The sequence below is a fragment of the Talpa occidentalis genome, unplaced genomic scaffold (assembly GCF_014898055.3).
Source record: "Talpa occidentalis isolate TD23 unplaced genomic scaffold, MPIMG_talOcc4v2.1 talOcc4.2, whole genome shotgun sequence".
Lineage (NCBI taxonomy): Eukaryota > Metazoa > Chordata > Mammalia > Eulipotyphla > Talpidae > Talpa > Talpa occidentalis.
In genome coordinates this window covers 52,816,547-52,841,396 of record NW_023602073.1, presented here as the reverse complement: position 1 = coordinate 52,841,396, position 24,850 = coordinate 52,816,547, and the positions used below count along the sequence as shown (strand labels likewise).

Sequence of the window (24,850 nt, the reverse complement as noted above, 5' to 3'; positions counted from 1 at the left end):
TTGGCATTAAGGTTATTGTTTCCTTGTGGATTTTTTGTGTAAATGATCTATTCATTGCTGTAATAAAGTATTAAAATCCTCTTTATTATTGTGTTTTGCTATGTTTCCCTTGAGATCTGTTAATTTTTCCTGTGTATTTTAAAGTGCAGCTATGATGGATGCTTATATACTAATAAGTATGTCTCCCTGCTGTGTTAATCATTTTATTGTTATGTAATGTCCATCTTTGTCTTCTACTACCTTTTTGGCTGGAGGTTTATTATTTGTTGTAAGTAGAGTTGTTCCATTCTTTTTTAAGTTTGCCATTGGTTTGGACTACCATTTCCCATCTTTTAACTTTAAATCTTTATTTGTCTTTATAGCTTAAGTGAGTCTCTTGTGAGCACCATAGTTGGGTTTTGTTTGTTAATCCATCCTCCAGATAATATGTGTTTGACTGCTGAGTTCAATTCATTTGCATTTCAAGTTATTGATATTTGAGGGTTTACTATTTCCATTTTGTTTTTAGTTTTCTTGTTTTATTTATATCTTTATACAATTTTTGTAAACTTTTTTTTTTTTTTTAATTTGATGGGAAACTCCTTTCAACATTTCTTGTAAGGGAGATCTAGTAGCGGCAAAAACCTTCAGCTATTGTTTGTCTGGGAAGTCCTCTTTTCTCCCTCAGTTCTGAAAGAGTGTTGCAGGATATTGAATTCTCACTGGCAGTTTTTATCTTCAAGTATTTTGAATATATCATTCTACTCTCTCCTGGCCTATAGAATTCCTACTGAGAAGTTTGATAAAAGCTTGATTGGCATACCTTAATAACTCCCTGCTTTTCTCACTCACTAGTCACTTTGAATAGTCTTTTTTTTTTTTATCCTAGATTCTTGGTCGTTTCATACTGTGCTTCTTGTAGTATGTTATATGCATTTAGATAAATAGGTGTTCTGTCAGCTTCCTAGACTTGTATATTCAGTTTCTTCCCAGGTTTAGAAAGGTTTCAGTTTATCCTTAAAGAAGCTCTCTGTTCCCTTCTCTCTCTCCCCACTTTCTGAGATATCCATTTCCCTTGTGTTGCCTTCCCCAGTGTAATCAAATAGTTCTCATATTGTTTCTTTACTATTTTTTTTTTAATTTCTGAATCCTCTTCCTCCACTTAATTAATTTGTAGGTTTCTATGTTTGAGTTCACTTATTCTTCCTCCATTTCATCTATTCCATTTCCATACTTTCTATAGCACTTCTGACCATATTTCTTGAGCTCTTCATGCACTTAATTTCTATTATTTTTTATTTAAATCTTCAATTTTTATCTTATAATCATCAATTCTATCTATGAGCTGATTAATTTGTTTTTCTGAGTTTTGCTATGTCACTTTTATTTGCTTTTCTGAGTTCTCTTGTATCACTTTTACGTGACTTCCTGCATTTTCTTGTACCTCTGAGTTTGTTACAGTCAATATGAATTCTATCTGGTGTATAATCTTCCATGTCTTTGAGGTTGGATTCCAGAGTGTTCTGTCTTTGTAATATCACATCCCCTTGAGATTTCAAGTTGTCATTTATTTTTGCCTATCTATATCTTCACTATTTTAAATTTTCGTGGCATTTTTTTTTAATCTGGACTTCTGACTTAGAGTTGAGCAGCTTATGTTTTACTTTTTCAGCAAGTGGCACTCAAGCTGTATTTTAATTTACTTCTTTGGTTCCAGCTAGCTTCCAAAGTTACTTAACTACTCTTAGCAATTGCTGTGTGAGAGTGATGAGGGAAGAGTGTATAGCTGGTTTATTTATGTCATGAATGTCCTCAGGTTTTCCTGTCTTATAATTTTGTCACTACTAATATCCTTCATCAATGGAATACCAGATCTAGGACATGGAGGTCTCTCTTCTATCAGTGCACCTCATAATTTCAATATGGGTTCTGAGAGGAGTGTAATCATAATGCCTTATTTGTTGTCATCCTTGCTGGAGTCCTGGTCTATGTGAAATTCCTGAACTTCTCTACTAATGACTTCACCAAGGGCTGAAGGCATGGACTGCCCACATTGTCACTGCTCTCTTCTCCCCAGAGCCCCTGGCTTAACCAGCAGACATGTCTTCTGTGTCCCCCTCCTAACCACTGCCTCCACACATTCCTCTTCACCAACATTCCATTACACCCATGTTTAGATGTCCTCAGTGTTCCCTCTAGTGCAGTCTGTGTTGATGTCTTAGGTGTAGAGGGTGCTTCAAATTCATCACCATGCTGGTAGGACCTCTCAGTGGTGTTTTTGTCTAACTAATTGTTTGTCACTCATCTTGGAAGCAAATCAAGGATACTCCTCTCTTGCCAACCTTATGATGTCCCAAGAACTAGTTCTTTAAAGAGCAAAATAGAGTCATCCCCCCTTTAAGTAGGCTTTGTTAGATCACAATATCTTTTGTTGTTCCAATATCCAGATGCCAACATGTCTCTCTCTCTTGCTTTCTCACTCTGTTCTCACTCTGTCATACATGTATACCAATATAATATATAAAATATTAATATGTAACATAATTATATAAATTATAAATATATGTAATTTCTGCATTTTTCTCATTAAAGCAAATAGTCACTTCCCTAAAATCATTAAAATAATTATTTCCAGCTACTGTTCATGCTAAGATCTTGGAAAGGTTAAGAAACCACAATGAGGTGCAAGGGGTTAAGCACAGCACTGGGAAGCTATCTGCACCCTCTGCAGCATGAGTTCAATCCCCTGCCACCCAAGGAGCTACCTACATGGTGCAGTAGACCTCTCCTGTCTCACCCGCTGCTCCCCTCAGCAGTGTATTTCAGTCAATCTGCCTGTTCTGTTCCCCACTCTGTCTCCAGTGAATCCTCTCACCCCCCACATCTCTGGCCTGTACCCCAGCTCTTGTATGCATAAATAAATCTTTTTAAAAATGACAAAACTTATGTGAAATAAAACATCGAGTAATCTGATGGTCCTTGCAAGATCCAGTATACTCGCTAGGTTTTTATAGGGATATTTTCTCTCTCCTCTTCTCTCTCTCTCTTCTATCTTCTCTCTCTTCCCTCTCTCTTCTCTCTCCTCTCTCTTCTCTCTCTCCTCTCTCTCTCTTCTCTCTCTTCTCTCTCTCTCTCTTCTCTCTCTCTCCTCTCTCTCTCCTCTCTCTCCACATAGATTTATATCTTCAAGTGTTGAAGAAAGAAAAGAAGCAGTAGCTTGATCATTCTACTTACTATCCATGCTCCACACTGGAATCTTGATCCATTCCTCCTCCTCTTATCTCTCAGATTCATCTGTCATAACCAACAAGAGTGAGGAATTAAGGGTCCTAGTGTCCCCTCTCTCTTTTCTGAGCTAGAATTTTAAAAAAATGGGAAAACTAGGAAAAAATAGTAGTAGTTAGATTTAAACTAATTTTGAAACATATTATCTGTTGGTTAACTTACTCTGTTTTTCTTCTAAAAGATTTTTCCTCTCGGAGATCTACAAGAGGAAGAGGTAAGCAGATTTTCATCTAACATGAAAATAATGTAGACATAGTTGTCAGAGCAGATTCTCATTGTGTTTTCATCTTATCTTGTAGGATTTCGACATTCATATTCAACAGAAAGTGGTAAATAAATTAGATACTGAATTGGTAAGAAATTAATACAGAAATTGTTGTATGAGAAATTCAAAATTATCGTTTTCCTCAATCCTCTAGAAATGATGATTCAGGTAAATATATGTAGAGATTATGGTAAAATTAAAGAAAAATCAGTTTTTCTCTTGTTATAACATGAAGAGTTATAAATCCTACATAGGAAAAAATACAAGAAGCCAAATTAGTATATAGGTAATTTTGGAAAGTACCAGGAAATTTCCACTTCACACTATATGGCTTTTTTAATACCCTATTCCTGTCCTGTGTACCAACTAATCAGTTAACAAAGGTAATAAGAGTACTCAAGAGAAATTCAACATCCCAAATCTCAAAATACTAACCACTGCATGTGCCTCACCTAACATGAATGTGAAGAAGTGGAGTAATATTATGTCTATTGTGTCATAAATTAAAGAAATGGAATACATTTCTAAAAATTCATCATGTTAACATTTTTACATTAAAATTCCAAGACATGAAGAAGTGCTGTATTGTCTGCTATCATTATTTACATTTTATGTTTCTTAGGGAAAAGGTGTTCTTAGTAAGTTAACCATCAAAACATCACATTGAACCAGTATAAGGAGTTACCTGAATGTGAGGAATTTAAGGTTACACATATAAGCAAAATAAAACTAAACACAACAGGAGAGGAAAAGAATTAACACACACTCAGCATCCACTGTATGCTAGTCACTCTGGAGGGCTTTTCTTTTTTTTTTAATATCAATTACACATTGATAAAGTACCCAAAAACACCCTCCTGGCTGTCCAAAGTCTTGACTAGCCTGCAGATTGCTTTGGTGTCAGAGGTGTTCGTTCCTCAAGTAGATGCAGTCCCACACCCGGGACTCTGTTAGGGATTTCAGTCTCAGATACATTTGTGCAGTGATCAGCTTGTGAATCCATCAGAATACAGTGGTCCTGAAGGTACATGAGAGGCATCTCACTGTTAACATGTCCCAAATAAAATTCTGATCCCTTTTCCATGCAGGTACTGGCACATGCATTCACTCAATTGCTCAGGTCCTCTACCTTGAAAATAGCTTAATTCCTTCCTCAGACTCTTCTCATTTCATATAATGAGCTTATTCTTAAATAATTAGTAGCATCTTATTTTCACAACCACTCTCCTCCACTATCCCTTTCTCTTCCCCTGATGTAGTAAAATATTAATTATTAATTTCCTGGTTATAAATCTTTAGTGTACACTTGCAATCTTAGCTTCTCTCTATTCCAGGAAACATTTGAATGGTTAGGGAAAATTTGAACCATTAAACATTTTATTACATAAATAAGTCTTAATTTAAAATTCATAAAGTCAATAGATAATTTCTCTCACTTTTCAATCACCTTGAAGGTGATCCTATAAATCTTAATTATCCTAACAGTGCCCAAGTTTTATTAATCTTTCCTCGATCATTTCTGGACATAAAAATATAAATCTCCTGGTCAACTTGAAACCGTGGAAGTTTCTGACAGGGAGAAATTAAGGTCAGTATGTTAGTATTTAAATATGAAATTTGGTACGTAAGTCAACCAAATTGAAATATGTCACATATTACACATTAAAATTACCATGACAGTTGAAAAATTTAATTACACTGAAAGTAATTTCCTTAAATAAGTTCTATTCTGTGTATAGGTGAGTTTTCATTCATCTGTTTGCTACCCCTTCACTCCTGAATTCCCAATACTATAAAAGTGGGAGGTCATAAGAAGATAAGAGAATTTTCAAATTTCTGGAAGCTGGAAAGTTAAACATGAAACAAGGACATTGTCTTTCCTTGATGTGAGATGTACAACAAAAAGGCAGCCGACCTGCCCAGCAGAATCTCTGTGAGGCTTGGCCCTCACAGTGGAGGGCAGGAATGAAGGGGTACTGACCAGATGAATGAAAATCACCTCAGACCTCAATTCCTCACCTATGTACACAGAGTGATTCTAAGCCACAAGATATCCTAGACATATATGAAATAAATAAATGGTAAGATCTGTTGAGTTTACCATTAAATTCTCATATTTTTAGAGGATGGTAGTGTGGACTTTATAGCTATAGTAGCATGAGGAAATAGTCCCAGGAGAGGAACTTGAGGCAGAAAAGGTAGAAGTCAGATCTAGTGTCTCCCCGGTGGCGCAGGTGCAGTGCTGTGAAGCTGTCTGCAGCCTCTGCAGTGAGGCTTGGATTCCTGGCCTGCCAGGGAGATACGCACATGGCACAGCAGACCTCTCCTCTCATGCCCGCTGCTCCCCCAGCAGTGTATTTTGGTCCGTCTGCCTGTTCTGCTTCCCCTCTGTCTCTGGTGAATCCTCTCACCTTCCACACCTCTGCCCCACACCCCAGCACTTGTATAAAAAAAATAAAATAAACCTTAAAAAGAAAGTCAGGTCTAAAGAAAAATTGGACAACCACTTTACCCATGGGGCCATAATTTTCTCATCTATAGAGTAGAGCTAATTTTTTTAAAGATTTATTTATTTATACAAGAGCTGGGGTACAGGCCAGAGGCATGGTGCAGGGATCGGGAGAGATGGAGCAGGGAGCAGAAGAGACAGATAGACCAAAAAGCATGGCTGAGGGGAGCAGCAGGCGAGACAGGAGAGGTCTGCAGCACCATGTGGGTATCTCCCTGGCAGGCCGGGAATTGAAACCACACACGCTGCAGAGGCTGTGGACAGCTTCAAAACACTGCACTCAACCCGCTGCACCGCCAGGGAGGCCCTAGAGCTAATATTTTAATAGCAAGGCAATGCATTAAAATATAACATACATCAAATACAATATATGAAAGTACTCACCATCTCAGTATCTTCTATTTTTAAAATATCCACAAGCAATGAAATAAGCCACATTTGTGTAAAACAGAAGGGATTTTTGTGTTTTTTGGACTTAATTCTCATCACAGTGACAACCAAGTACAGAAGTAAAGCATTCCTTTACAGAAAAAGAGCTGAGGGGGGAAACAAAAAAAAAAAAGTCCTCTCATTTCTGGGTAGATTTTTATTTTAGTAAAATATAAAACGATATTTTTGTGCAATATTACTATTTCTTTTACATATTCATGAAAGCAATAGTCATAACATGACTAGATATTATACAATTTGCTTTGTGTGTCTCTAGATCTTTTAGAAAGCCTGTTTCCATGACAGCACTAACAAACAAATCTTACATCATAGGATGTGCATCCTATCACAATAAATATGTGTGTGTATTATTAGTTTATCCTATCTTCATTGAACATGAACACGCAACCATTTTTTTCCTTTTATTCGGGCTTACCTTATACTATAACCAATATAATCTTTCAATTCACTGTTTCCATACATAGTTTATTATCCTTCTCAATACACACACTTAACTTACTTAACCTTTGCCTGCTTTTTCATTTCATTTGACTTATGAATTAAGCCATAAGGAGATTTTTGCCTCCAGTTTTCTACCTGCTTGGATTGATATTTGAAGATGTGAATTAGGTGATCTGTAATTATATCAACTTTACAGAAACAGAAAATTCAACCATTTTTCTTTGCTTTGTTTGTGTTTTTAGAGGCATCCAGAGAATATTATAGTAAGTAATCTCTTGCTACTCAACAAAAAATTGCTTCCCATAAGTAATACTTCCCTCGATTGTGAAATTTTGAGTAAAGAGAACTGCTGAGAGTTGATATGAGTACTAGGGGATGAAGTCTGCTGGTGCTAGTTTAGGATAGTCTGTCAGTAATGAACAAACTTCCACATTGTATGGGAGGGAAAAAAGTAAATATAGGAAACGATAAAGGAAGTGATAGAGATAAAGGGTGAGTGATAGAGCAGAGTGATAGAGATAAAGATAGAGTGACAGAAGCAGAGTGATAGAGATAAAGGGGAGGAGAAAAAAAAGAGCGAAAGTGGAACAAAGGAAAATGTGACACAATGTTTTACTGGAATGCATCTGTCTGCTAACAGATGAAATTCTTTATAGAAATTGAAAGGATGAGAGACACCCGCCCGCCCACTGGCAGGTAGTAAACCTCCCAGGGCCTGGGCTCCAGCACCTGAGAGGCGGGCACAATGATTGAAACTGACATGCAAAGGTCAGGAATCCAAACACTGATGCTTTTCCTCCTGTTCCTCTGTCTGTTTCTGTGTTTAGCACCATCAGCCAACTCCTCAGGTAAGCCCTTTGTGGTTTTCTTTCAATTCTGCTGTAATCTGGCTTGCATGCCCTAAATATTCTGTATTTGTCTTTGTGTCTCTTAAAGGAGTTTTTTAAATGTGGTACAAAATAATTAACATTTGCAAATTCGCATCCTAGATTTGATAACTGATGTTTTGTCATAATTCTCAAATGACAAATAATATGGACTTATTGCCCTTTCTCCTCTCCCAGAGACTTATATTTCATAGATCTGTTAAATATTTTCATATATTTTTATAACATATGTGCATCACAGAAAAATATATAGTATTCTTTTGGGCATATTGCTTTAAATTTTTTTATTAATTTTTTTTTTCTGAAAGTATCATTACAGTTTTGTTTTTCCCAAAAAATCACTTTAACATTGAACTATATGGGAATCCATTTTATGTATTTTTATTTCTGGATGATATTCCAATTTCTGAATATGCAGTGATTTTCTACTTTCCCTTGCTGAATTATTCCCAATGTTTATATTTTATGGTATCACAAATAATGCTGCAAAATGGCCTTACGTAAGTAGTAAACAATCTAGGGTATATACCCACATGGGATTAATGTATCACATTATGTATGAACACTTATGTAATTAAAGCACAGTATAAATTTTCCTTGCCATTGCTTAATTGAGGTCCACGGTAGTTACACGGAAGTCACCAAAATGCATTAAATGCTTCCATTTCCTTTCATCAATAGGAAGCCTAGATTTTGTCATACCTTCACATTATCACCACATTGTTAAATGTAATTTTTTTTAATTTGCACTTTCTGCTCACTCCTAAAATTGAGTATCTTCTCATATGTATACTAGCTTGATAGGCTTCACCTTATAAAAATTGTCGATTTACCCACTCATCTAGTGGAGTACTCATCTAGTGATTTGCAGGAATTTTTTGTGATGAAAAATAATCTGTTAATATGCTCTGTGTTAAGTATTTACAAATATCTCCTCCAATTAGATCTTAGTTTTAAAATTTATGGTGTCTCTTAGTATATAGAACGTCCCCATTCTCCCTTCTTCCTAAAAGAAATTAAAGAAATATTGCATAGGTCTTCCAGTCCTACTCGACCATAATAGTGTTATTAAAGAAATATAAAAAAAACTTTGAAGTTTATACCCCAAAGCTATCCATTAATGAATACCCATGAGCCTGCCACCTTGTATTGCAACTGATAACAGAATCTGGGGTGTGATCTATTGCTGCCCTCTTTCTACAATTTCTTTCTAATACAGTATTTATAGAATCTAAGGTAATCTAAGCTCTCACTGAGACTTGCAAATCTCATTCTTGTTTGGTTTGGCTTCACTTTAGCGCTGTCTCAATCAACTACTGGTAAGTCCCTTACTTTTCTTCAATTCTGCTGACATTTTGCCCCATTTAATCAAAAGGATATCTTCCTCAACTGCCCAGGTTTCCTCCATTTAGGCACAGTAGAAACTTGAGCTTTGCATTTCTTTAATTTATTTTTTCTAAACAACCCAGATATCTCAATTATCCAACAAAAATATAAGAAAAAAAATGAAAGTTTCTAGGGGTTCATTTATCATAATGAAATGTCAAGAAGAAACAAGTAACTACCAAACCTATCATGCCGGGGAAAGAGAACAAGAAAAGAAGGAAGGGAGCAAGGAGTTAGTAAGAAAGACAAGAATGGAGAGAATACAATATTAGAGGCAAATTGTGTTGTCTCCTAAGTATGTCAAGGCTTTCTGTGACTGGAAGAGAATTCTCCCCTGGAGGTGTCCCCAGGTCTCACTGGTAGTGTTATATGGCACAATGGAAATGTGGACTCCAGGGCTAACTAGAAGCAGGTTTAATGCACCGGTGCTGACTCAGTGGATTCGCACCCCACGGCTGAGCCCCGTCTGTAGGAAGTTGGGGCTTATACACACCTTCAGTTTCTACAAGGTTCCAGGTGGGTTTGCATTGGCAGCTGTACATGGTCAGAGAGGACATGGCTACATACTAAGAGGCGAGTCATACAGTTGCAGACCAAGGTGTGAGTAAAGGATCAATAGACATGGGACCCCCCCAGGAACATCCTGCCTCATGGGGGTATGGTCTAAGATTCATATCAGGGACTAAGTTGCATACCAGGAACTGAGCAAAAGGTTGTTACTAATGTCCCAGGCTGCTTATCCCAGGTGACTATGCTTCAGCAGCAGTGGACATATCTAAACCGCTACTCCCTGAGCCACAACTGATCCTCAAGTTCTGGTGTTCTCTGTCCTGATATTCAAAAAAATAAAATGTATAGTTTCTGAGCCAGACAACCACATAAACTTTTTATTTGTATGTGGGTTTTCTGGAGAACAAAGGGGTAAGTTCATTTTCTGTTTCCTAATTCTGATTCTCGCTGGTGTATCACAGAATTGGAAAATGTTCTCTAGCTCTGCTAGCTGTTGCTTCTCCTCTTCTCTTCCTCTCTAATCACCCAACATTGTATCTAAAATTTATGTGAAATTTGAAAAATGAAAAGCCCACTGATTAGTAAAGACTACTAAACTGATTTTAGCTGGCTAGGATGCTTTCAGAAAAACAAAGTTTCTTTAACTTAGAAGTAGGAGAAACAGAAGAATAATGAGGTTTATGAAGAAGGCAAGGAATGACAGCATAATAATAAGAGCTGTAATTAAAGCCATATTTATTGAGTTCAGATTTACAGGTATTACAGATGAGAACACCAAAGTGCAAGGACATTATTTAACTTGCCCAAGTACACATAGTAAAAGGGAAAACTGAGGTCCTAATTTATCTGTTTATCTAAGTATACCCCAGGACACCATTAAATATACTTATTCTTCCAGTTCAAAGTATCTTTTTAAAAAAAATAAAGGCTTGTTTCAAGAAATTTAGGAAATTGTGCATATGTAAAAAAATCATTTCAATTTTTAAAACATATTTTGAAAATCCTGAATCAATTAATTTGAAGATTATTTTGCTACTACAATACTGTGACATAACCCTATTCCATGAATAAAATCATTGAATATATAAATATATACGCACATATATTCATATATCTTCACAGAATATAGTGAGGGTTCAGTCTATAGAATACATTACTATTACTCATCATTTTCATTGAAAGTTTCACACTGCGGTTGTGGTAACCTATGCATCTATTGGTGGTGGAGGACTCATATATCTTGAGGTCGCAATATTTGGAAAGACCTGGAAAACAGGTGGAATATTGAACCATTAACTCTAGGTGGATTTGAATATTTGTTATTTTTTAGATTTACTGAAAGGATCTGTAAGTTTTTGTTCTCATTTTATTTTTTTAAAGATTTATTTATGCATAGAAGAGCTGGGATGTAGGCCACAGAAGGAGCGGTAAAAGGATTCACCAGAGACAGAATGGGGAACAGAACAGGTGGATCTACTGACACACACTGTGGAGGGGAGCAGCGGGTGTAGTACCAGTATGGGCACGGTGCAAGATATCTATGATCCAAGAAGGTGGGGTAAAGGAGAGTCCTGGAGCCCTCAGAGGCTTTCTTAGGCTTTTATTGAGCTGTACATCTGGTGTGGCAAACAGGTACATAGCAGGGGTGCCAGGGTGCCAGGGGGTCAGGGGGCGAGAAGGCCGACAGGCCTCCAAGCCCCCAGCAACTCTTCACTCTGGGCTTCTCTGGCCTTCTTTCTCACCTTCTCTCTCTAGTGCCTCTTCTGCTCCTGCCTCTTCTCCTGCTTCTGCTTCTCTTGGTGACTATCTCAATATTCCTCCCATGGCCCACAGAAGTAAATAAGATGGCTTGCAACAATGTAACAACTGCAGGTGCCCCATCAGGCAGGGCAATCCTAATGGTGGGAGGGTAGAAAAGCCTGAAAAACCATTTACCCTACAGCCAGCAAGACAGGCAATGTCTGCTGTGCCATGTGGGCTAGCTCCCTGGCCAGGGATCAAACTCATGTGGCAGTGGCTGCTGATAGCTTGATAGTGCTGTGTCTTTAACCCCTGCACCAGCACAGAGGCCCTTGTTCTCATTTTAAAAGCTGGCATTGTAGGGCTCCTACACTAGGCAGAGTACTCGGCTCCCTGTTTTAGCTATTCCCTGTTTTGTCAGAGTGATAGTGTGAGGCTCATGATTCTCCACCTTCTCCTTCATTGATTGTCTTACCTATATCATGTTCACCTGTCTCCCTTTCTCCTTCTCTAAGACAATGAAACATTCTTACTTTCAAACAAATTCTTTCATTCGTGCCTTTGATGTCTCTGCACTCCACCTAATTTCTTCAGCAGACATAGCTTCTCTGTTCTTTTTCTTTAATTCCTGAAAGTATCACAACAGGCCTTCTTCCATCCCAAACAGAGGGTCTAGACCTTCTGTTCCTCTAACTACGTCCCTCCCCTCACAAAAGAAGTTATTTCTAGGTTTACTTTGTGAGCTTGGAGAAAAGTAAATTATCAGCCTTATTATTGAAAATATGTATGATTTCTCTACAAATTGAGAGTAGCATATAAGACCTAATGCAATAATTTTTAAAATGAATTTGCTTGTTAATTGAAGTAATTTAAATATAGAACTTGCTTAGCAGTTACACAGTGTAGGGTAAGGTAAAAAAGTGTCAGCCTTTCCTGCCCTCACGCCATTAGGACTGATGATGGATCTGCAGTCTTGAATGCATGCCTGATGGCAGGCATCTGGAATAGGGTGTGGACATGTGTAAGTGGGTACACCTGGCCTGAGAGACTGGCTTTATAAGGGCAGCATCACGGGGACACCAGCAGAGCGAAAAGAATGAGAGAAGCAAAGGCCATGAGAAAACGTCGCAGAGCCCAGAGAGAGTGAAGACTTGCTGGGGGCCGGGAGGCTGGCAAACCATGTGCCTGGTAAATCCCAATGGAGGCCTGGAAGGGCAACCGAGGGCTCCAGAACTTCTCCTTCACCTGTCTGCTCAGGTCATAAAAATCCTGCTCTGTCTCTTCCTGCCACTACACACAGGCAGCTCTGTTATTGCGTTGACAACACTGCACTGATAAAGGGGAGTCTTAGAGCAGGCTGCATAATGCAGGATGTTCTGAAGAGCAAGATCCTGGCTTTTTTATTGATAGAATAATCATACAGCATCAGTTATGTGGGGTAGGAGGACAAGGAGAAAAAGATGGGTGAAATTAAATAATGTCATCTAAGGCTTCAGGGGACATGAGTCTGCTGGCCAGATAATTCTTATCTGCTTGATGACCAAGTGTAATCAAAGCCATACCCTAGATCCCTGGCCATGGTTCTAAGCTTATCAACAAGGCATTCCACTGATCAGCTTCTGGGTCCCTTGCTGTAGGGTAAACAAAATGTCAGGCTTTTCTGCCCTTCTGCCATCAGGATAGATGATGGATCCTTGTCCTGAATGCATTCCTGATGGCAGGCACCTGGAATAGGGTGTGGGCATAGGTAGATGGGATTCAGCTGAGTTAAGACTGTGCTTTTAAGGGCGGCGTCACGGGGACGCCAGCAGCAGCAGCAGAAGCCAAAGCAGAAGCCAAAAGAGAAGCAGAGAAGCAGCAGAACGAACGCTAGAGAGCCCAGATAGAGTGAAGACTTGCTGGGGGCTGGGAGGCCTGCCAGCCTCCCAGCCCCTCAGCCTGCACCCCTGCCTGCCATATGCCTGGTGAACCCCAAATAAAAAACCTGCAAAACCACTGAGGACTCTGACTCCTCCTTTACCCGGTCTGCATGGGATCAGAAAACCTGCACTGTGTCCTGCTCCTGACCTTTACACTTGCCATACATGAGTCCTCAGCCCCCCAGGCATTCCTGGTCATACCTCATGATATATGAGTCAGGAGTAAGTTTATGCAGCTGTCATCAGCCCCCAGGCGTTCTGGGTCATACCTCTTTATATATATATATCCTTCCCACGGTGATCAAGCTTTCTGCTCTTGATTGATTTTAAAGGCACTTTGTAAGACTGGCTCCTATGGCTGATTGACCGATTTCTGAAGGGTAGTTCTGACCTTGTATAGGAATGCAGAACTGCAGGTAACAAAATGGTGGCTGAAAAGACCACTTAGGAGTAGCAGACTCACAGTCTGGATCCAGGCTGCCCAAAGTGCTTCCCAGCAGCCTATGTACTTGCTCTTTGAATGCAGACAAGTTATTTAATCTCCTATTAAGTTTATAAATCAGTTACAAGATAAATTTCAACAATCCAGTTGAAAAACCAGCAGAAGAGAATAAAGATTATCTTTATTCTAGAGTCCTTCATTAGGGACTTAAGAAGAAAAATGAATAAAAAAGGGAGATTTGAGATGCTAAAGCTTAAATCAGTCTCCTAAAAATGATTCCTAATGATTGCTAACGAAATATGAACACATTCTCTAAATGCCAGGACGATTGAGAGTGGAATGTGTGTGAAAAAAGCTAATCAATCAGAAGCCATTACACCCAAAATAACAAGTTCATAAACAATCTTTTTTTTTTAGATTTATTTATTTATTTATACAAGCACTGGGTACAGTCAGAAGCGAGGGAGGGTGAGAGAATTCACCAGAGCCAGAGCGGGGAGCAGAACAGGTAGACTGACGAAATACACTGCTGAGGGGAGCAGCAGGCGCTGCAGGAGAGGTCTGCGTGCCATGTGGGACCCTCGCTGGCGGCCGGGGATTGAACGGGCGCTACAGAGGCTGGGGGCAGCTTCGCAGCCCAGCGCTCAACCGCTGCGCCACCACAGGAGGCCCCAGACACAATCTGTTAGGACGCCTTTTTTTAAAATCTGAGCTATACACTTGTAAGATTTTTCATATTGAATATTATATTTATGGTCATATTTTCAACTAGTAAAACTGCTTATTCAAGAATGGAAATACACGTTTCATGATTTTCACTATTTCATGATTTTCTCTAAAATATAACTTCAAAGTGCTCCACAACATGAAAAATTTTGTGCACCACAGGTTTTAATTAAATGTCCAGCCAATATATATGTTTAACTCTATGGGAGGAAAAGGGATTCATTTGGTCTCTCCCAAGTCAGGCACAGCCCAGGTGATGCTGATCAAAGGTTACACTATTGTGCTTGCATCCTTTATTCCAGCTGCTTTTTCACTTCAGCTCTGCAATATAAGACAAACAGGTAGTACAATTTCCATTTTAAAAACTGAAAAATTAGTGTTCAAAAGCTTTCATGATTTACCCAGTCATGGAACTGGAGCTGGGTCTTTCAAGACTATTTGTACCTCACACCTGGGGAGGAGAGTTGGAATTGCCTATACTCTAACATCTAAATCTCAGTGAGATTACCTTGTTGATTTTCATTATAGGTGATGCAAAGGACTTAAAAGCAACTCCAGAACCTTTCTGTAAGTTTCTCTTATTGCTCTAAATTCTTTTTGATTTTCTGCAATGTGCCTAACTTTGGGGGTTAGGTCAGGTGTGAGGAGGCAGGTAAAGATGGAGGAGAGAAGCTCACTACTTCTCCCACTTTCCTCTACCTTGTGAGGAACTTCAGGCTGATTTATAGATCTCCCGAGTAACTGGTGATTTTCTTATTTAGCAAAATGAAAATTCTGGTAATAAATAATTAACAGGTGAAAGAAAATTCTAGGGTTGGTTGTTGATTGGTATTGTTTATCAAAAACAAACATTTAGAATAAATTGACATCAGGAAGACAGTAGAAACTGAGGACAAAAGTATTAATGTGAGGAGTATTTTTACTGAGACCCAAGCCCTTTATGCCCCAGATTAACCATCTCAAACTTGGGTTTAGGGTGTAGTTTTTTTATAAGGGTACAATTAAAAAAAATGTAGTTTCAGCAGGGCAAAGCTGTCCTCTCCCTGAGGACCCATTCAACACTAGGGTGAATCTAGCTGACTAATGGGTGGTCAAGATGGTAGCAGCTTGATTAATCTGTCAACAGAGAAACTCAGCAGAGGATGCAGGATATTTTTTTAAGGCCCTTTAACAGCATTATTATGTTAATGATTCAAGGATTATAGGGAAGACTAACTGAGGCAGAGGACTTTACATTACAGAGGAAAATCTCTCCCTGTTTACATTTTGTTTTTGCTCTTCCACTATGATCTTATTGGTCTTTTAAGAGTAAAAAAAAATCGAGAAATGCAGTTACTTTCTTACCACTTTTCTGTAATTCTAGTATGTAGTAAAATGCTTTATCTGAAGCTCCTTCATTCTTGCTGTCTCCAAATGACTTGTTTGTTTGTCTTTTAGCTGGCACTGCAGGACCCATAAGTAAGTTCTCTTTGTTCATCAATTTTCATTTGGCTTTGCCTTAATACTGTTAACTGGAATAAAAGTCTTAGTGATAGTTTATTAGATAATCTGAGTGAATATTTGAATCCAGGAAGCAGTCTGACAAATTTTAATTCTGGGAGAACTGTTCCAACAATAACAGGTTTAAAATTAGTTTCTACACTACATGATATGCACATCAAAGACATCTTTACAGACACATCACCCAAAGCAGTGATAGTGAAGGCAAAGATAAACAGCTGGGACTACATCAAATTAAAGAGCTTCTGCACAGCAAAAGAGACAATAACAAAAACAGAGAAACCCCACCGACTGGGAGAACATTTTTGAACACAACACTAATGATAAAGGACTGATCACAAAAATCTACAAAGAGCTGATGAGACTCAACAAAAACAAAGAAAATAATCCAGTCAAAAAAAGGGCAGAAGAGCTAAAAAGAAATTTCTCTGAAGAGGATATGCAAATGGCCAACAGGCATATGAAAAAATGTTCAACATCACTTGTCATCAGGGAAATGCAAATCAAAACTACAATGAGATACCATCTAACACCAGTGAGAATGGCACATATTAAAAAAACTAGCAACAACAAATGTTGGCGAGGATGTGGAGAAAAAGGAACTCTCCTGCACTGCTGGTGGGTGTAAAGGCAAGAACGGTCACAGTGCAGGTTTTCTGATCCCATGCAGACCGGGTAAAGGAGGAGTCAGAGTCCTCAGTGGTTTTGCAGGTCTTTTATTGGGGTTCACCAGGCATATGGCAGGCAGGGGTGCTGGCTGGGGGGCTGAGAGGCTGGCAGGCCTCCCAGCCCCCCAGCAAGTCTTTACTCTATCTGGGCTATCTGGCGTTCTCTGCTTCTGCGTCGGCTTCTCCTTCAGGTTCTGCTGCTGCTGGCTGGGGCTGCTGGCATCACCCCGTGACGCCGCCCTTAAAAAGCACAGTCTTAGCTCAGCTGAATCCCATCTACCTATGCCCACACCCTATTCCAGGTGCCCACCATCAGGCATGCATTCAGGACAAGGATCCATCATCTATCCTGATGGCGGAAGGGCAGAAAAGCCTGATATTTTCTTTACCCTACAGTGGGAGTGCAAACTGGTCCAACCACTATGGAGAGCTGTGTGGAGATTTCTGGACCTACTAAACATAAAGCTTCCATATGATCCAGCGATTCCACTCCTAGGTATTTACCCAAAGGACACAGAAACATCAATTCCAAAGAGCACCTGCACCCCTATATTTATAGCAGCACTATTTACAATAGCTAAGCTTTGGAAACAACCCAAATGCCCAAAAATAGATGACTGGATCAAGAAGATGTGGTACATATACACCATGGAATATCACTCACTATTCAAAAAGATAAGCACATGCAATTTGCAGCAACATGGATGGAGCTGGAATGGATCATGCTCAGCGAAATAAACCAGAAAGAAAAAGAAAAATACTGGATGGTCTCACTCATAGCAGGAATCTAGAAAACTTAAATAAGTGACCAGGAAAAAGAATAACTATAAGAAAGAAAATATCAAAATCAACAAATAATTATGAACCAGAGACATTCTATGGGGGTGGGGGGCAGGGAAAGGAGGGCTTGGGGTCAAAATAAGGGGGTTGTAATTGTAAGGGGAATATAAAAATAAAACTTAAATAATAAAGAAAGCAAACATTGTAAAAAAAGGAACAATGATGTAAAATATATAAAAAATAAAATAAAAAATTAAAAAAATAAAATTAGTTTCTATAGGGAGGGAAAATAAGTCAGGGACATTAAAACTGTAACTATTCCTGATGGGACGTAGGGGGTGGTGGTCGTGCATGTTCTGTTATTTTGACCTAAAGTTATCTCTGCCTTTCTAAAGAATGAGTGAATTGTTGGAGGGGATTATGCTGAGAGAACCAAGTTAAAAGAGAGACAAATAGTGGATGATTTTGATCATATGTGGAATATAAAGAAACAAAATGAAGGAACTGACAAAAACAAACCAGAAACCCTAGAAATCAGACTATTGAATTGAAACTGTTACAGGGCAACCCCAATGTGACATGGGTTGTCTGACTGAGGGTCCTCACCTGTGCGCTTAAGAGGGACTTATAATGAGACTTAACTGCAGACACACAAAAAGGTTAATAAAGAGTATTTACAAAAAGGGGAAATGAATAACTCAGGGAGAAAGAGAGATATTGATGAATGCCTCCTGCCAGTTCCCGCTGAGCTGGAAACCCAATAGCACACTGAACACAGGCAAAAAGCCAAGAATCCCCAAGGCCCACATGACTGATTATTATACCAAGTCTGGCTGCTTAACTCCAGCCTCAGTTCCCAGCTATTCTCCCTCTAATGATGATGACATTATGGGATTTGTAGTCTTTGGTGTCTTGATCTCTTTAGTCCAGGTTGGGGGTGGGGTCCATAAAACCTATTTGTGGAGTTTGTTCAGGACATCCTCTCCCTGCAACAAAACTAGCAGAGGGTGAGTGTAGGGGTGGGGGATGGGAGAGGACTTTAGGTGCTTTGATGGTGGGTATGTTGTAGTGACACACATCTGAAGAGATTTGAACCTATACCCCTAAGTCATATGCAGAGCTGTTAACCAATGTTACCACAGTAGAAAAAAAAAAAACTTTTAAAAAATAAGTAAATCTTTATCCAGCTCATTAGTTAAAAGTAGGAATGGAAAAGGCCAGCTCTACATTTAGGAAGAAACTCGCATAGCTGTTTCACAAACGTCAAGTCTATGTGTAGGGTAAGTGAAGATCTCAGGCTTTTTCGTCATTGGCTTCTGTAATTATTGCCTGTGGCCTTGAATGAAGGAGTCACTTGGGAGTATGGGCTTGGGGTATGCATGCCTTATGGTGGACACCTGGAATATGTTGTGGGTGTGCGTAAGTGGGCACACCTGAGCCTGGAACCTGAGCCTGTAAGGGTGGTGGAGCACAGCAGCTGACAACAGCAGAAAAGCTACCAAAGGAGGAGACCTTGAGAGAATGCCAGGGAGAGTAAAGATTCTCAAGGGGCTAGGAGGCCTGCTAGCTTCCTGCCCCACGCCCCCACCCCCAGACTCCCCTGCCTGCCCTGCACCTGTCTGCCACTATAGCTGTGCAGAGCTGCCACTACAGTTTGTTTACTAGAGCAGGGAGGGGCAGTTACCTTTATAGTATGTCCACTGCACTGTTTGTCTAAGTGACACACTCCTGTCCTTGGCCTACCAGCCTCCCAGCCCCCAATGAGTCCTCACTCAGCATTCTCCGACGCTCTCTCATGGCCTCTGTTCTCTCTCTTCTCATGCTTCTGCTGGCATCCCCATGATGCTACCCTTATAAGCCCAGTCTCTCAGCCCGGGTGTACCCACTTACACATGCCCATACCCTATTCCAGGTGTCTCCCATCAGGCATGCATTCCAAACCACAGGGATCCATCATCAATCCTAATGGCAGGAGGGCAGAAAAGCCTGATACTTTTTTACCTTACCCTACACATGGCAAAAGCAAAAATATTAAGAACAAAGCAATAGAGTAAAGAGCAGGGAGGCCCTTTGCTAGAAATCCAGTAACAGCTATGGACCCAAGCCCTCTTCCTGATTGAGCGTTCCCAGCTGTGCTTGATGGTTGTGAGGCCTGCATATGTCCTGCTACTAACAAAGAGTGAGTCTGGAAGACGTGTCAAAATAGCATTTTAAATGACATTACCACAAGTACTCTGGCAGAAGCACTGGGAGGGGAACGAGTGAGGGCTCAGTGACAAGCAGTTGTTTTAAAAAACGGGGAAAAATGGTATGTGGAAACATGCTCTGAGATTTTACTTGTCCCTTATGATCTTGTTTCTTTCAATGGGTCTGCAGTGGCATCACTGTAGTTAGGTAGTGTAGGGTAAAGTAAATGATTGCCAGGCTTTTCCGCCCTCCTGCCATTAGGATTTATGCTAAATCCCCGAGGTCCTTGAATGCATGCCTGATGGCGGACACCTGGAATAGGGTATGGGCATATGTAGATGGGATTCACCTGGGCTAAGACTGGGCTTTTAAGGGAGGCATCATGTGGACGCCAGCAGAAGCTGAGAAAGAAGCCAAGAACAAATGGAAGCCAAGAGAAGAAGAGAAGCAGAGAGAATGCCAGATAAAGCCCAGATAGAGTGAGGATTTGCTGGGGGCTGGGAGGGCTGCCAGCCTCCCGGCACCCCAGCACCCCTACCTGCCATGTGCCTGGTAAAACAAAATAAAAGACCTGCAAAAACCACTGAGGACTCTGACTCCTCCTTTACCTGGTCTGCTGAATCAGAAAACCTGCACTGTGCTCATTCCTGCCCTCTATAATTGGCGTAAGTCAGCAAGATGATCCATGCAGACGGGTATGGAGCCCTCTGAAGACCTGGAAGGACTAAGGAGTAACAGACTGAGAGCCTGTGATGATGCTGGAGGTGTCATGGCGACACAGGATGAAGGACAAGGTCCAGGAGCTGTGAGACGAGACCTTGTGTGGAGGAGATGCCAGAGAAGACCAGCCAATGACCCCCAAGGCAGCAAGAATCGTCGGGGAAGAGAGGACCGCAATTTGGAGCTCACCAGTGCTGATGGCAGGGAGAGGCCAAATGGACTTGGACTGATGAACTTGGACTGACAATCCCACCAGAAGGCAGAGGAACTTTGGCAAGTTAATGTTGTTTTGGGATCCTGGGAGAGGATGCTATTGTTTGTACACCTCCAGAGATAGGAATCTGGGGGTGGCCAGTGGGCCTTGGTGGTCAAAAGCAGCCTGTGTACTGCCCAGCAGCTAGGCAGAGGAGAAAAGCCAACTGAGAAGGAAAAAGCTGGTGCTAAGTTGAGAAGCCCTGAGTGGCTGTTAAGCACTAAGTTAAGCTGAAGAAGGCCAGTGAGTCTCGTAAAATCACCTGTGGGTGAGGCCCTGCTTATTGTCTAATAAGGGTGAGGATCTGAGGAACTCATCCTTGGGGGACGGGTGGGGTACGTGGTTTGGGGTGGAGCCCATGCCGAACTGGGGAGCCAAGACAGGCCACATGTGGAGTTTGGATTCCCGACCCATGTGCTTGTGCAGTCGGTTGGCCTGAGTGCAGGGGTCTGCGTGTAGCATTGGTGGCTATGAGAGCCAAGTGTTGGAGTGACCGCAGACAGAACCCTGAGGGTTGGTGTAGGGTAAAGAAAATATCAGACTTTTCTGCCCTTCCGCCATCAGGATAGATGATGGATCTTTGTCCTGAATGCATGCCTGATGGCGGGCACCTGGAATAGGGTGTGGGCATAGGTAGATGGGATTCAGCTGAGCTAAGACTGTGCTTTTTAAGGGCGGCATCACGGGGACGCGAGCAGCAGCAGTAGAAGCCGAAGCAGAAGCTGAAAGAGAAGCCTGAAGCAGAAGCAGAGAACACCAGAGAGCCCAGACAGAGTGAAGACTTGCTGGGGGCTGGGAGGCCTGCCAGCCTCCCAGCGCCCCCAGCCAGCACCCCTGCCTGCCATATGCCTGGTGAACCCCAATAAAAAACCTGCAAAACCACTGAGGACTCTGACTCCTCCTTTACCCGGTCTGCATGGGATCAGAAAACCTGCACTGTGTCCTGTCCTGCCCTTACAATTGGCGTAAGTCGGCAAGATCCATGTAGACGGGGATGGAGCCCTCCGAAGACCTGGAGGGACTAAGGAGAACAGACTGTTTGCCTGTGACGATGCTGGAGGCGCCATGGCGGCACAGAAGATGGATACGGTCCGGGAGCTGCAGGACGGGACCTGGCATGAAGGAGACGCCCAAGAGGACCAGCTGATGACACCCGAAAGGACCGGCCAATGACCCCTGAGGCAGCAGAATCGTCGGGGAGGAGAGGACCACGATTCAGCGCTCGCCGGTGCTGATGCAGGGAGAGGACAATGGACTTCAACTGATGGACATGGACTGATAAACTTGGACTGACAATCCCGCCAGAAGGCAGAGGACCTTGGCAGGTTATGGTTTTTTTTTTTGAGAGTCTGGGGGTGGCCATTGGGCCTAGATGGCCAAAAGCAGCCTGTGCATGCCCAGCAGCCAGGTGGAGGAGAAAAGCCAACTAAGAAGGCAAAAGCTGGTGCTGATGCTAAGTTGAGAAGCCCTAAGCGGCTGTTAAGCAGCCTGGGTATGCTGAAGCCCTGTGAGTCTCGTAAAATCACCTGTGGGTGATGCCCTGCTCATTCTTGAGTGAGGGTGAGGAGCTGAGGAACCCGTCCTTGGGGGACGGGTGGGGAATGTGGCTTGGGGTGGAGCCCAAGCCGAATGCAGAGTTTGGATCCCCGACCCATGTGCTTGTGCAGTGGGTTGGCCTGAGTGCAGGGTTCTGCAAGTCGCATTGGTGGCTATGAAGGCTGAGTGTTGGAGCGACTGCAGACAGAAACCCTGAGGGTTGGCGATTACCCCCAACAGAATAAAATCGCCAATCCCAGAGCTAGTGCATCCTGGGGGTGGATGCTGTGTGTGGCTTGTAGCCGAGACTACAGCCAGAGAAGGCCAGGAAGCCTGACGGCTCCTGGCATGTTGCAATAGATGTCCTGAGTGGTTCCCCTCCCTCGTATGAGCAGTGCCTTCGGCAGCAGATTTGGTGGCTCATCTGCTGGTACCAATAATTGTCTTTTGCACTAGGTTGGTGCCCTGCCTGGACTTATTTGTGTTCTGTTGTATTTTGTTATATTTATTTGATGTATTTGCTTTTGTGGGCCATGGCTGCATTGTTTGTTTGCTTAGAAAATTGTATATATATGTATAGACTGTATGGCAGAAAACCCTGAGGGGGTGGACTGTAGGGTAAAAAAAATATCAGGCTTTTCTGCCCTTCCGCCATCAGGATAGATGATGGATCCTTTTCCTGAATGCATGCCTGATGGTGGGCACCTGGAATAGGGTGTGGGCATAGGTAGATGGGATTCAGCTGAGCCAAGACTGTGTTTTTAAGGGCAGCATCACGTGGATGCCAGGAGAAGCAGCAGCAGAAGCCAAGCAGAAGCCAAAAGAGAAGCTGAGAAGCAGCAGAACGAACGCCAGAGAGCCCAGAAAGAGTGAAGACTTGCTGGGGGCTGGGAGGCCTGCCAGCCTCCCAGACCCCCAGCCAGCACCCCTGCCTGCCATATGCCTGGTGAACCCCAATAAAAAACCTGCAAAACCACTGAGGACTCTGACTCCTCCTTTACCCGGTCTGCATGGGATCAGAAAACCTGCACTGTGTCCTGTCCTGCCCTTACAGTTGGTGATTACCCCCAACAGTAGAATAGAATCGCCAGTCCCAGAGTGAGTGCATCCTGGGGGTAGATGCGGTGTGTGGCTTGTAGCCGAGACCACAGCCAGAGAAGGTGAGGAAGCCTGATGGCTCCTGGTGTGTGACAGTAGATGCCATGAGTGGTTCCCCTCCCTTGAATGAGCAGTGCCTTCGGCAGCAGATTTGGTGGCTCATCTGCTGGTGCCAATAATTGTCTTTTGCCACTAGGTTGGTGCTCTGCCTGGAATTATTTGTGTTCTGTTGTATTTTATGTATTCAGTTATATTCAGTTGTATTCTATTTACTTTCATGGGCCATGGCTGCAGTGTTCATATGGCCAAGAGAAATGTATATGACCTGTATAGACTGTCTGGCAGAAAACCCTGAGGGGGTGGACTGTAGGGTAAGGTAAAAGTATCAGGCTTTTCTGCCCTCCTGCCATTAGGCTAGACGATGGAACTCTGCAGTCCTGAATGCATGCCTGATGGTGGGCACCTGGAGTAGGGTGTGGGCATAGGTAGATGGGATTCACCTGGGCTAAGACTGGGCTTTTAAGGGCAGCATCACAGGGACACCAGCAGAAGCTGAAAAAGAAGTCACGAACGAATGGAAGCCAAGAGGAGAAGAAGAGAAGCAGAGAGAACGCCAGAGAGCCCATATAGAGTGAGGATTTGCTGGGGGCTGGGAGGACTGCCAGCCTCCTGGCCCCCCAGTACCCCTGCCTGCCATGTACCTGGTAAAACTAAATAAAAGCCTGCAAAAGCCACTGCGGACTCTGACTCCTCCTTTACCCGGTCTGCTGGATCAAAAAACCTGCACTGTGCTCCTTCCTGCCCTCGACAGGCAGCATCACGGGGACACCAGCAGAGCTAAAGGAGCAGAGATGCAAAGGCCGTGAGAACATTGGAGAGCCCAGAGGGAGAGAAGACTTGCTGGCGGCCAGGAGGCTGTCAGGCCCCTGCTTGTCGTGTACCTGGTAAATGAAATAAAAGCCTAAAAAAGCCACTGAGGACTCCAGGACTCCTTAACCCATCTGCATAGAATCATAGAGATCCTCTCCCATGCCCTTCCTGCCCATACATTTGGTGTAAGTCGGCAAAATGATCTGATGCAAATCAAATGTCGAGCCCTCTGAAGACCTCAGGAGGGACAGGAGTAGTAGACCGTGAGCCTGTGACAACGCTGGAGGTGCCATGGCAGCACAGGTGGTGACCAAAGTCCAGGAGCTGCAGGAAGAGCTAAAGATACTGCAGGAGCATAGGAGGTAGACAAGGTCTGGGAGCTGCTGGATGAGACCTCGAGTGGAGGAGGAGATGGCCAAAGAGGACCAGCCCACGACCCTGAGGCAGCAGAATCGTTGGGGAAGAAAGGACCATGATTTGGAGTTTGCCAAGTGCTGACACCAAGGAAAAAACTGATGGACTTGACTGACAATCCTGCCAGAAGGCAGAGGAAACTTGGCAGGTTAATGTTAATCCACCTGGGGGTGGATCAAGCCAACTTAGGAAGGCAAAAGCTGGTGCCGAGATTGGGAAGACCTGAGCGGCTGTTAAGCAGCCTAAGTTTGCTAAAGCCCAGTGAGTCTCTTAAAATCTCCTGTG

The 24,850-nt window shown here is 42.2% G+C and overlaps 1 protein-coding gene across 1 annotated transcript in view; it reads left to right on the top strand.

The window, feature by feature from the left end:
- TSBP1 (testis expressed basic protein 1) overlaps positions 1–24,850 on the top strand; it is an 81,580-nt gene that overhangs the window by 8,130 nt on the left and 48,600 nt on the right. Inside the window, 7 exon segments of the mRNA XM_054698705.1 lie at positions 3,446–3,478; positions 3,564–3,593; positions 7,172–7,192; positions 7,757–7,777; positions 9,115–9,135; positions 15,068–15,106; positions 15,977–15,997. Coding sequence (XP_054554680.1) covers positions 3,446–3,478; positions 3,564–3,593; positions 7,172–7,192; positions 7,757–7,777; positions 9,115–9,135; positions 15,068–15,106; positions 15,977–15,997 — 186 coding nt within the window.